The sequence below is a fragment of the Pinus tabuliformis genome, chromosome 3_1 (assembly GCF_031772625.1).
Source record: "Pinus tabuliformis cultivar Carrire ecotype Pingquan chromosome 3_1, CPIR1, whole genome shotgun sequence".
NCBI lineage: Eukaryota > Viridiplantae > Streptophyta > Pinopsida > Pinales > Pinaceae > Pinus > Pinus tabuliformis.
Genome location: NC_142301.1, coordinates 603,071,071 through 603,085,684, shown reverse-complemented (window position 1 = coordinate 603,085,684; position 14,614 = coordinate 603,071,071). Strand labels below are relative to the sequence as shown.

The 14,614-nt window shown below is 36.9% G+C and overlaps 1 protein-coding gene across 1 annotated transcript; it reads right to left on the bottom strand.

The window, feature by feature from the left end:
- Positions 1 to 2,203: 2,203 nt before the first annotated feature.
- On the bottom strand, positions 2,204 to 3,477 carry LOC149188445 (uncharacterized). The gene is made up of 2 exons (XM_089409960.1): positions 3,018 to 3,477; positions 2,204 to 2,922 (listed from the first exon to the last, which is right to left on the bottom strand). Exons 1-2 carry the CDS (start codon positions 3,475 to 3,477, stop codon positions 2,204 to 2,206), a joined length of 1,179 nt encoding a protein of 392 aa, XP_089266086.1.
- Between the last annotated feature and the right edge of the window lie 11,137 nt (positions 3,478 to 14,614).

The following is a 14,614-nucleotide window of genomic DNA, read 5'->3' as shown; positions in this document are numbered from 1 at the left end:
TACCTACAACTGTGCTTTAAGGAATGAAACACTAATTCTCTAATGGAGCATTCACAAGTACCCACAACTGTGCTTTAAGGAATGAAACACTAATTCTCTCATTAGAGGGGAGTTGGACATAATGAGGAAATCATATGTGACCAAGTTTGTGAATGCCTACAAAAATTATGGATATCAACTTACATGTTGAATACATTTTTCATTTTCAACATTATCATTGTTATTATTATACGATTGCATTGCATTTTTCAAGTCTTAGGTTATTGAATTTGAATACATTGTAGATGAAATTTCTTAGGGGAATTAAAATGTTGATGCCAATTTTGTTTATGATTTCATGCAGCGATGTATTATTGTATCATATGACATGGTACCAGTATCACATCATATGCTAGAAGGAAACAATGTATTCAGGGACTAGGCCATCAATATAGAAGTGAGTTTATAATTATTTGTACACTTACTGTTAAAATGTACAACTGTAGTCAAATTTCACTTTGGAAATATCATTTAATCTTCAAGAGGGAGATTATCACCTGTCATTGAAGATAAGTCTTTTTTGACTTATGAGGCTCTTTTATATATTTTCTTTTGACTTATGGATCTAATTATTATTTTGATTATTACTTACACCTCCTGCATGTATATTTGAGTATTTGTATGCTTCTAACCTCTTGATGAGTTGTGATAAGTGGATCCTTCTTGAGGATCATGGCTAATGTAGGAAGATAAGAGATAGTAAAGATAACAAAGTGCTACAAGCTGCCTATCTTAAATAAGAAGGTGCATAGTTTGAATACTACAAGGTATGGATGGTATATTATTCCAATGTTATGTTTCAGCTGCAATACTGATGGCAAGGTAGTCCCTAAGGTTTGATAATAATTTTCCCTTGACAAATGGTCCGTGCATATGAAAATGATTTGGATTCATGATTCTTATGATGAAATGGTACAGTTGGTATTGAACAAGTTTCTTACTTCTTAAATATGATGAATTTCTTGATTCTATGAAGCTACTTAATATTTATCTTTGATATAGTGGTATATTTGATGTTTTGCTAACATCTATCTTTTTGAATATCCTGATCCCATAAAGAAGGCTAGCACCTTCATTCTAGTAAATAGTAAGTTGACACTGTTGATATTTTTTGTGAAAAGAATGGTAGCCATGATGATAGAAGTATAACAATGAGATTGATATTTAGGATCTTTTGTTGACCATGGTTATGTTTTGATGTATTCAGTGATTATGGAATATGGTTAATTAAATTTCTTGACATGATGGATTGAGTTATGTGACAAAGAAGTAATGGCGTGATCATGACTCTTGAAGTATACTCCTATTATCTATTTAACTCGAAACCATAATGTAAGATTGATGTCATGATTTAATGATGAAATAGGTGATTCTGTCATGTTACAACCATGATGGATATATGCTTCAATTTATTTTTAGCCTCTCTCATAAAACAATAATAAATCCAAAAATAAATTAATTAATTAAAAATTCCAAGTTAGGAATTTGTGCCTAACTCTTGGGTTGTTCCTCTAAGATAGGAGTTAGTTTAGGTAACTCCTATATTGGTGTGTCTGGGGAGAAATTATCTCAACCAAAGGTGTCTAAGATAGCACACACTATCTTGAGAACACTATATCTCATCTATTTATTTGTAACACTATATTCAATTATTTTTGTAATGTGTAATGAGAGAGAATACCTGAGGAAGCATGAGGCTTCAATGTTTTTCCGCCAATATTTTGTGTCTGGGTTTTTATGTGTGCTTTACATATTTTCTGAGTTAATTTCATTTTCATTATGTGGTATCAGAGCTATAGAGTCAGAGGCTTGTGTGTTGTCTTGTGATAAAATTCCTAGAGCTGAGATGCGCTTGCGTTCAAGAGATGTTTGCTCTGCGTTCTGGACAGCGTATTCTCCATTTTTTTTAAAATTGCTGCTAGTGAGTACATTTGAGGCACTGTGTATCTACATAAGCCCAGTAAACTGATATTGCAGAGGGTAGAGTCAGTGTAAAGACATAAATTGTTGCCGCTGTCCATTGAGCTATGTGTTCCATAACGTGTTTTCAGCTTCAGTCTTAAAATCTGCGAGAACACTATTCAGTTACAGCTCAATTCAGATTGACCAGGAGGGATTTCTGTATCGGGGAGGCTTCATTTATCTTCGCAATCTTTGATTTTTTTTATTCCATGAATCGTCGCCATGCCTGATTGTTGGCCGCAAGACAGTTCGAGTTGACGTAAGAATCGGAGCTATCCAAGTCCCCACCCTGATTTGCATTTACAGTCTCTATTATTCGCTTAATTTGTTCTCCCATCTGCTCCATTTCTCTTTCAATATACTCTGCCTGTTCATACATTAAATCTCTAACTGATGCAGCTTCATCTTCAGTAATGGATGGCCGCTCCTCCTTGTATATCCTCTCAGCCTCTTCTTCCATGCTTTGTAAGGCCTTTTCTACCTGTTGTTGATGAGTCTCAATCAGCTCAAGTTGTCTTTCCAAGCTATGTTGTGACTCTACCACTTTAGCAACTTCACTCTCCAGCTTTATAAGTACATTTCGATTCCGTAAGATCCTCCGATCCCATTCTGCTAAAGCCTCAGCTTGCTTTCGGAATTTTGTAGTACGCTCTTGTAACTCAGAATTCCAATCTTTGATAATCTCCTCAACAGTTTTTCCAGTTATTTCAGAGGGAATTTGAGGTGTACGAAGCGATGAAGCTATCACTGCAGATCCTGTGTTTCCTGAAGTTGTTCCAGCAGTAGCAGCAGATGACACTTGGACCGCACTAGATGCAGTAACTCCAGCAAAACCAGAAAGTGGCGTACTAGTTGTAGATGCAGTTGTTGTCGCTGATGAAGTAGATGCAGTACTAATTAACAACGGTGCAGATGTTATTCCTGTTGTGAAGACATCTATAGGAGGCACCAGGATTGTTGGCCGTCTTTGTGCTGGGAACAAAGATGGTCTTTTGCTGCCAAACACAACTACCGACCAAGAGCTTCAACACCTGAGGAATAGTTTGCCTGATGAAGTTGTGGTGCAACGTGTTGAAGAATGACTATCTGCGCTTGGCAATTGTGTGATATGCCAGAGTTCCTCTCCTTAATGACCCGAACATGGCGTAGAGGACCCCACTGTGCCAGAGCCTTCTTCTGTATAACAATTCGATAACTGTCTCCAGATTGAGTCTCAAACCGAGGATCAACCTTCCGCTGTGTCTGACTTCCAAGACTTTTCTCTGCAGGCTCCACGTCTAATAGACTGTCTGCAGCAGACGATGATCCATAAAGAATACGCTTTTCTGCTGCTCTATCTCTATAAACTGATTGGGGAGTTTCAGAAAACCTGCGTTTTGTTCCAGCCATTGGTCCATAAGAGCCTAACGCAGATGCATCTGTTTTGAAAGGAGTTGAAACTGTACTAGCCTCCGGAACCACGCTTGGTCCAGCCATTGACGATCCAGATAGTGCAGCTCCAGTAGATCCTGAAAAGTTCACATCTGTTCTCACCACTCCTCAGCTTCATCATCATCAGAACTATGAGATGGGCGATCCCTATATGATTCATTGAGAGACCTGAAAGAGGCCATTGAGGCCGGATTGAGAACCAGCTCGGGATCCAGAGGTTCACTGTGAAGGAGCAAAAGATTCCTAAACTCTTCCTCCAAACGAACCATTGCAATCTGAAACACATTTTGTGCCTTATGAACATCGGCCTGGGGCAGCAACACGTCCAAATGGAGTAATCTTTTTAAAGGTTTTACGCTTGGGAAATTGGGCATTTCCAAAACGTGAGTTTACAACCTTTTACTTATATTTTTCTTAAGCCCTATGCACAAAAAAGGATGAGTGGTGTAATGTGAAGCAGAGTTTTTATTATGTTTGAGTTTTAAGTGGGCATGACTTAGTTAAAGTGTTTTTTGGAGAGATAAGGAGTGGATAATATTTTTTAAATTTTTTGTAATGAGGTATGCTATTTAATGTGTAAAAATGTTTTTTTTGGAGTGCTTTGGGGAGATATAAGGAGTGACATAAGAAAGAAGATGAGTGGATAAGGTGCATTACATTTTGTAAATTTGAAGAATATTTTGTGGAGATATAAGTGTATTATTTTGTATTTGGAGTGATAAGGGAAAGTTGTTGTAATTCAAAGTATTGTTTTACTTTGAGAGGGATCGTGTCACTATCCATTCAGATTTTGAAGGCGAGTTGTTTCAAAGGGTTGTCAGCTTGGCATTATCATTGCTTCAGATGTACTCAGTGATTAATAAAGATATCATTTTTTAGTGTTGATGTGTCCTAGATCCGCCCGAAATTGAATAAGGGGATCTAAGGTACACTATGTGTGCTTGATGGCGCATGTGTTTTATGGATTCATGTTTTTGCTTTTCGATCTGTGTCTAGTTGTGACACATCAATAATTTCATCGCATACATAAAGCAAGCACAACACATAGCTGCAAGAACAACACTACAACAAATAATCAAAGTTTTCAACATCGACATTCTACCTCAAGAAACAAATTCACTCAATACAATCAAGTTCATGAATCTGTAAACTTCAACGTTTCAACACACAGTCTACATCAACATTGTTGAACTTGTAATCAAACTCAAATTACATTGAATTTTAAGGGTGCATTCTCGGTTGAAACCGGCACCCACATCTTGAATTGAGTCATTGTAGTGAATCATTGAAATCATTGTAAGCTTTTTTGGGTGCATTTTAGATAGTGTTCGACGCCCTTCCTTTAAACCACAATCAAGTGAGTCCATGAGTTTTAACTCCTTGAAAAAACCATCACAGCAACCACAACAAGTTCAACTCTAACACCAATCAAGCAAGTTGAGATCAACAAATCAAGCGAGCGTGCCATTCAAGTCCCATAGCAAGCGAGCCTGTCATCCAAGTAACAAAATCAAGTGCAACAGTTCAAAGCACGACATCTACAACAAGAGAGCCTGATTTCAAGTGAGCAAGTTCAGATGGCGCAACATATTCAGTTGTTAAACATTCTTCACAGTTTGATCATCTCTAGTGATGAAGACATGGTGCACATCAACAAAGAAACTCTTGCTCATATTTCACGGCATCTACAACAAACACATGAAACCATTGAGTTTCTTCAACTTGAGTCCCAACTTCAAAGGAATTAATTGCAAGAAAAGAGTGATACTTTCAAGTCTTTGAACCATCCAGATGATAAGTCATTCATCCCAACTACTTCAAGTGTCAAAGTTGTTCATGATCAAATTCCAATTTCTTCCACACCCCTCATCAAGCCCTGGGAAGAAATTAAAAATAACAAGAATAGATGAGGCTTAGGATATGTCACTGATGCCACCAACTTACATATCCCGGATTATTCCAAGCCAATTAAGTTTGTGAGTGCAGGATTTCTTGAACAACTCACCTCAGCAGGTTTTGAGAAAGTAGTAGTCAACCCGAATTGCACGAAACCTGAAGTTCATGTTCAACCGAAATGCTCTCATTGTCAAAGAGACGGTCATATGGAAGATCAATGTTTTGATCTCCATCCATGTTGCCATTGTGGCAAGCACAATCATTCCTCAGAAAAATGTCACAACCAAAATAAATCAGGCAGATTGAAGATACATTATGAATGGATCGATCCTTGGGAATGGTCATCCACAGTCAAATGGTTATCTCAGTTCTACAACCGACTACAATCACACATAGTGTAGCCAGCAGTGAACCGATGATGGTACTCTCATGCAATTAAATGAGGGAGTACAACAGTGAAACTCTCCTACACCTGAAGGGGGGGAGTTCAGATATATTTTGGAGAAGATTGTCTCTCCTTTCAGTTGACAAAGGGGGGAAAATGTCAATGAAATTGACAAGTGGTTGTCAGACTGAAAGTCTCGACAACATCAGCGAAGCAACCAGTGGGCATCTTCATCAGCCAATGGGCATTTGTCATCAGCAGTGAGCATTAGCAAATTCGCCAGTGGGCGATCGACAGCCAAAGCAGCAGTGAGCAGCTTTCTTCATAGCAAAAGCAACATTGAGTTGTTTTTCGACATCTTCAGCCAGTGGGCAATCATCATCAGCAAACACGCTAGTGGGCGTTCATCAAATTGTGTTAGTGGACACCGGATGCTGTTTTCAAACAAAGGACAGTTGGATCCTTTTGCGGCTTGGCACGTGATGGAGTTGTCAAGCAACATTCAGAGATGAATCAGGCATGCAACTGATTCATGTTCTCTTCAGATTTGAGTTTTTTCTAGCATCCAGTTTTGGCGGTTTTTTTCAGGCTATGTTTTTGAAGATCAACATGAGAACTTGGAAGATGGTTCCTCGTTCTTATTTGGGATTTATCATTGAAGGGGGGAATGTTATCCTCTCTCATAAAACAATAATAAATCAAAAAATAAATTAATTAATTAAAAATTCCAAGTTAGGAATTTGTGCCTAACTCTTGGGTTGTTCCTCTAAGATAGGAGTTAGTTTAGGTAACTCCTATATTGGTGTGTCTGGTGAGAAATTATCTCAACCAAAGGAGAAATTATCTCAACCAAAGGTGTCTAAGATAGCACGCACTATCTTGAGAACACTGTCTCTCATCTATTTATTTGTAACACTATATTCAATTATTTTTGTAATGTGTAATGAGAGAGAATACCTGAGGAAGCATGAGGCTTCAGCCTTTTTCCGCCAATATTTTGTGTCTGGGTTTTTATGTGTGCTTTACATATTTTCTGAGTTAATTTCATTTTCATTATTTATGGTCTAAAAGATCTGCTGATAGATAGATTGATGACTTGAATGAATATGACTAAAGTGGCTTCCCATTTAGAGGGACAACCTCTCCATAAGATCCTTACTCCTACTATAATTTGAACTATACGTATATAAGGCTCTTTACTGCTGAAATATGATTTATGGGCATGAATAGACAAGTATCTAATAGTGTTGGTCTGCAACAAAGCTTTGACTTGAGAAGAGAGATTTTTCCCTTACTCTAAGATTCAGTCACCTGGAACCAAGCTTAAGGGTGCGACTGAATCCTCTCAACGCTCAGAGGAAGGCCTATGGCTATGACTATGCATATAGGATACAACAATAAAGTTGTGTGCATAAAATCAGATGTTCGCCTGAAAGACGTCAGTCCCACAGACATGGATCATACAACAGAAATTTCTATGAGAAGGGAATTTTGAATTACTATAACATGAATATGTTGGTTAAACTTTTGTTTGCAGGTGATCGGGATATGCATATTGTCATTTATCCATTGAGGCTAATATATGAAAATATTTTATAATAATTGCAAGAGTTTGACATGATTTATTTGATTGATGTGGATAAGTAGTGTTTGGAGATTTCACGTGATGCTTGTTAATGATTTAGATCTTTGATTTGAAGATTGAGATAGGTTTTGGGCTATAGCTCTCACTGTGATAGAAAATTTGGGATTTGACCTATGACTAATGATTTTATTTGATGACTAATGATTTTCCTTTATAAGAATGCTATATGGAATTTCAGTGACTTCTATTGACTCACATCATTAGATTTGACACAATTATTGAAGTATTGATAGTTATGATTCAGTATGAAGTAATCTCACAATAAATGGATGGAACCTGCATGACTTATTCTCGGTGTATGTATTTGCATCTATTGACTTATATTATGATCATGAGGATGAGTTGATGAATTTTGGATTGATATTTCTTGCTAGATGACGACTTGGTGACATGATAAAGTCATAATTTGATATTTGGATGTGAGATTTTCTAGTCACTTGGTCCAAAGTATGTGTTACAATGATATTGATTATTTTGATATTTAAATTGCATAATATTGATCTATGTAAGGTTGAACATGTTGGTTTGGTAAAGTGTTGTTTTTATAGAAAGAATTTTATGAAGCAAGCACCTCGATCATGATCTATCTGCATTGATAGTTATCTGGTGAAGCCAGGATGATGTGTCGATATAAACCTCTACCTCAAAAGTGGTCCAAGGTAAAACTTTGATTTTGATTTTATATACTAATGGTCTACTCTTAACAACTAATGAGCCTCTCATGATCAAAGTATGAGGGGGATGGCTTCCAAAGTTACAAAAGATGAATCATGGCATGATGTATCTCATCGTGAAGTTAGGAAAAAAAAATCTATTGTGAAGCTATTGAATAGTTTTTGGAAAGTGGAAATGCAAATCCTTGGAATCTCTGATTTAATTTCAAGAAGTTGATTTGACAATTGACAATTGATTGTTCAAGCATTGATGTTCCATCTGTGTCTAGTTGTGACACATCAATATTTTCATCGCATACATAAAGCAAGCACAACACATAGCTGCAAGAACAACACTACAACAAATAATCAAAGTTTTCAACATCGACATTCTACCTCAAGAAACAAATTCACTCAATACAATCAAGTTCATGAATCTGTAAACTTCAACGTTTCAACACGCAGTCTACATCAACATTGTTGAACTTGTAATCAAACTCAAATTACATTGAATTTTAAGGGTGCATTCTCGGTTGAAACCGGCACCCACATCTTGAATTGAGTCATTGTAGTGAATCATTGAAATCATTGTAAGCTTTTTTGGGTGCATTTTAGATAGTGTTCGACACCCTTCCTTTAAACCACAATCAAGTGAGTCCATGAGTTTTAACTCCTTGAAAAAACCATCACAGCAACCACAACAAGTTCAACTCTAACACCAATCAAGCAAGTTGAGATCAACAAATCAAGCGAGCGTGCCATTCAAGTCCCATAGCAAGCGAGCCTGTCATCCAAGTAACAAAATCAAGTGCAACAGTTCAAAGCACGACATCTACGACAAGAGAGCCTGATTTCAAGTGAGCAAGTTCAGATGGCGCAACATATTCAGTTGTTAAACATTCTTCACAGTTTGATCATCTCTAGTGATGAAGACATGGTGCACATCAACAAAGAAACTCTTGCTCATATTTCACGGCATCTACAACAAACACATGAAACCATTGAGTTTCTTCAACTTGAGTCCCAACTTCAAAGGAATGAATTGCAAGAAAAGAGTGATACTTTCAAGTCTTTGAACCATCCAGATGATAAGTCATTCATCCCAACTACTTCAAGTGTCAAAGTTGTTCATGATCAAATTCCAATTTCTTCCACACCCCTCATCAAGCCCTGGGAAGAAATTAAAAATAACAAGAATAGATGAGGCTTAGGATATGTCACTGATGCCACCAACTTACATATCCCGGATTATTCCAAGCCAATTAAGTTTGTGAGTGCAGGATTTCTTGAACAACTCACCTCAGCAGGTTCTGAGAAAGTAGTAGTCAACCCGAATTGCACGAAACCTGAAGTTCATGTTCAACCGAAATGCTCTCATTGTCAAAGAGACGGTCATATGGAAGATCAATGTTTTGATCTCCATCCATGTTGCCATTGTGGCAAGCACAATCATTCCTCAGAAAAATGTCACAACCAAAATAAATCAGGCAGATTGAAGATACATTATGAATGGATCGATCCTTGGGAATGGTCATCCACAGTCAAACGGTTATCTCAGTTCTACAACCGACTACAATCACACATAGTGCAGCCAGCAGTGAACCGATGATGGTACTCTCATGCAATTAAATGAGGGAGTACAACAGTGAAACTCTCCTACACCTGAAGGGGGGGAGTTCAGATATATTTTGGAGAAGATTGTCTCTCCTTTCAGTTGACAAAGGGGGGAAAATGTCAATGAAATTGACAAGTGGTTGTCAGACTGAAAGTCTCGACAACATCAGCGAAGCAACCAGTGGGCATCTTCATCAGCCAATGGGCATTTGTCATCAGCAGTGAGCATTAGCATATTCGCCAGTGGGCGATCGACAGCCAAAGCAGCAGTGAGCAGCTTTCTTCATAGCAAAAGCAACATTGAGTTGTTTTTCGACATCTTCAGCCAGTGGGCAATCATCATCAGCAAACACGCTAGTGGGCGTTCATCAAATTGTGTTAGTGGACACCGGATGCTGTTTTCAAACAAAGGACAGTTGGATCCTTTTACGGCTTGGCACGTGATGGAGTTGTCAAGCAACATTCAGAGATGAATCAGGCATGCAACTGATTCATGTTCTCTTCAGATTTGAGTTTTTTCCAGCATCCGGTTTTGGCGGTTTTTTTCAGGCAATGTTTTTGAAGATCAACATGAGAACTTGGAAGATGGTTCCTCGTTCTTATTTGGGATTTATCATTGAAGGGGGGAATGTTATCCTCTCTCATAAAACAATAATAAATCCAAAAATAAATAAATTAATTAAAAATTCCAAGTTAGGAATTTGTGCCTAACTCTTGGGTTGTTCCTCTAAGATAGGAGTTAGTTTAGGTAACTCCTATATTGGTGTGTCTGGGGAGAAATTATCTCAACCAAAGGAGAAATTATCTCAACCAAAGGTGTCTAAGATAGCACGCACTATCTTGAGAACACTGTCTCTCATCTATTTATTTGTAACACTATATTCAATTATTTTTGTAATGTGTAATGAGAGAGAATACCTAAGGAAGCATGAGGCTTCAGCCTTTTTCCGCCGATATTTTGTGTCTGGGTTTTTATGTGTGCTTTACATATTTTCTGAGTTAATTTCATTTTCATTATTTATGGTCTAAAAGATCTGCTGATAGATAGATTGATGACTTGAATGAATATGACTAAAGTGGCTTCCCATTTAGAGGGACAACCTCTCCATAAGATCCTTACTCCTACTATAATTTGAACTATACGTATATAAGGCTCTTTACTGCTGAAATATGATTTATGGGCATGAATAGACAAGTATCTAATAGTGTTGGTCTGCAACAAAGCTTTGACTTGAGAAGAGAGATTTTTCCCTTACTCTAAGATTCAGTCACCTGGAACCAAGCTTAAGGGTGCGACTGAATCCTCTCAACGCTCAGAGGAAGGCCTATGGCTATGACTATGCATATAGGATACAACAATAAAGTTGTGTGCATAAAATCAGATGTTCGCCTGAAAGACGTCAGTCCCACAGACATGGATCATACAACAGAAATTTCTATGAGAAGGGAATTTTGAATTACTATAACATGAATATGTTGGTTAAACTTTTGTTTGCAGGTGATCGGGATATGCATATTGTCATTTATCCATTGAGGCTAATATATGAAAATATTTTATAATAATTGCAAGAGTTTGACATGATTTATTTGATTGATGTGGATAAGTAGTGTTTGGAGATTTCACGTGATGCTTGTTAATGATTTAGATCTTTGATTTGAAGATTGAGATAGGTTTTGGGCTATAGCTCTCACTGTGATAGAAAATTTGGGATTTGACCTATGACTAATGATTTTATTTGATGACTAATGATTTTCCTTGATAAGAATGCTATATGGAATTTCAGTGACTTCTATTGACTCACATCATTAGATTTGACACAATTATTGAAGTATTGATAGTTATGATTCAGTATGAAGTAATCTCACAATAAATGGATGGAACCTGCATGACTTATTCTCGGTGTATGTATTTGCATCTATTGACTTATATTATGATCATGAGGATGAGTTGATGAATTTTGGATTGATATTTCTTGCTGGATGACGACTTGGTGACATGATAAAGTCATAATTTGATATTTGGATGTGAGATTTTCTAGTCACTTGGTCCAAAGTATGTGTTACAATGATATTGATTATTTTGATATTTAAATTGCATAATATTGATCTATGTAAGGTTGAACATGTTGGTTTGGTAAAGTGTTGTTTTTATAGAAAGAATTTTATGAAGCAAGCACCTCGATCATGATCTATCTGCATTGATAGTTATCTGGTGAAGCCAGGATGATGTGTCGATATAAACCTCTACCTCAAAAGTGGTCCAAGGTAAAACTTTGATTTTGATTTTATATACTAATGGTCTACTCTTAACAACTAATGAGCCTCTCATGATCAAAGTATGAGGGGGATGGCTTCCAAAGTTACAAAAGATGAATCATGGCATGATGTGTCTCATCGTGAAGTTAGGAAAAAAAAATCTATTGTGAAGCTATTGAATAGTTTTTGGAAAGTGGAAATGCAAATCCTTGGAATCTCTGATTTAATTTCAAGAAGTTCATTTGACAATTGACAATTGATTGTTCAAGCATTGATGTTCCAACACCCATTCATATATATATATATCTATATATCTATATATATATATATATATATATATATATAGATATATATATATATGTATGTATGTATATGTATATATATATATATATATGTATGTATGTATGTATGTATATATATATGTTGTGCATAACCTAAGTGAATTCGTGATTGAGGCACTTCATACATATTGAGTTTCCCCCAAGCACCCTTCAAGATATTTGCATGGGATGGTTTTTCTTTGGCATTCTTCCTATAATATGTGACTACTCGAATGTAATGATGATGATTGGGATCGTTATTGACAAGATAACCACATCTGAGTTCTACTTTAGTATGAGATATTCCATGATGTTTTTGGATGGGACGTCCATAACTTTAAGCGTGACTAAGGTTGAGTACGATGTTTCTAGCATGGCTAGCTATACGACATGATGAAGAAGATCTTTGGAAAGATGTTTAAGCAAGTTCTAGATATGACATAGATACATTATGATGGAAAAGAGTGGGTAGTGGTTGGAAGATAATCATGTATATAGTTGGTAATGAGATACCTTCATTGAGATAGTGTTGTTGTACAAAAAATTATCAAGCTCATAGTTGGCACCTCCTCGAGAGGGAGGATGACTATGTTATCATTTTTGTGATATATATATATATATATATATATATATATATATATATATATATATATATATATATATATATTCTAACATGATATTTGATTTGATGTCCTGAATGAACAAGAGACTGCTCCTATTGCAACATGATGATTAATATAATACCAGATATGGGAATGATTATATGTTTGTGATCTAGATAGAGCAAGACTAATTGAGAACACTGAGTTGACTCTCCCCCCTTGTATGAGCTCCTAGGGCGAGGAATTGAGATGGAGGGATCCTTGGGTTGATGGATATTTGGAAAGTAGGGTCGTAGATGTTTCTCCCCTATTTGTTATCCATAGTGTTGGAGATGTTTATCCCCTATCTTGGTCTTTGCAGAGTATATCCCAGTTGGCATCATACCCACAAGCTAGGCTTGTTAGAAATACCACTCCCCGTCTAGCTAACGGGTTGAGAGTGTACTTGCAAGTGTACAACCGAAGATGATTATGATGCAGGTATTCTACCACATGAATCTTGAGGGTCATTGTTGGGAAGATCAGTAGGAAATAGAATGGGTTGATATGTTCTCCCCTATATTGCTTGTTGCTTGATATGGGGTCATAGATGCTTAGCTCCCACATGAGATTATGGGTTGAGATATACTCCCCAATGTGGTTCCAAGTTGAGATGTGCCCCACTATGATATGATATTTGATGATGATACGTGTCATATATTTGTCTCCCCATTGATATTTCCTCAATGGTAGCATTGGGCTCCCCACTGGAAAAGATTATGAGTGGTAGCAGTGCCTCCCCGATGGATTGAGTGTGGTAGATTGAGCTCCCCTCCGATGTCAAATTATTCTTATTTTATATTCGAGAATGTTCAACATATGAGAAGGGAAAATCAAGAGATAAGTATGAATAAGTAATATATGAATCAATATTAACAATGACGATATGTAATGATGAGATACTTGAGATTGGATATGATCCGATGACAAGATACACATGACATAATGCAAGTGGAATTCTCCTTAGTTGAGAGGGAGTGTTGAAATATTAAATTGTGGTCCAATTCCACTTTGGACATCTCATTTGATGAAGATAATGATTGCATTAAATTACTATTTTCGAGAGGACCAAAATTGACCTACATTTCACTCAAATCAAATAAGGGAAAGTGTACTCATGAATAAAATCTTACATATGCATATTTGATAAGGTCATCCCTATCGAAAGTTGGACACCCTTGGAAGGGTATCAATACAAGTGACCTCAACCTTGTTTGGACATCATCATTAGACATTATTCTATTCTCTTTCTTGGTTTTTGGCTCGCACAAGTCTAAGGCATGTCCATGGAGTAATGGGTTCGCTCAAAGACGAAATTGCAGTGTTCGAAGCTTGAATCTTTGATTTAGGGTTTTGGGCCCTAATCATAGGCATGACATATGAATAAATTTACCACAGTCGCTCACTAGTCAAATCATCCATGTGACATAGGCATCTTAGTCGCATGCACAACTCATCCTCTGTGCGACTGACATCTAGGGTTTTTGAGATTCAGTCGTAGACTATAGTTGTTAGCTTATAGGCTCCAGGGAGTAGCTGGAACCTTCCCAGTCCCATGCATGACTCCTCCTCCATTCAATAAGGACCTAGATGATGAAACTTCAGTTGTTTGAATATTTTTCTTAGTGACCATAGTGTTTGGAAGTTGACTGTAAACAACGACAATTCATTCGAGACATTAGAATATTTTGAGTATAAACTTGATGTTTTCATTTCATGGATATTATGTAGTTGTTTTTGCTGGATAGTCGTATGGATGAAGATATGGATCA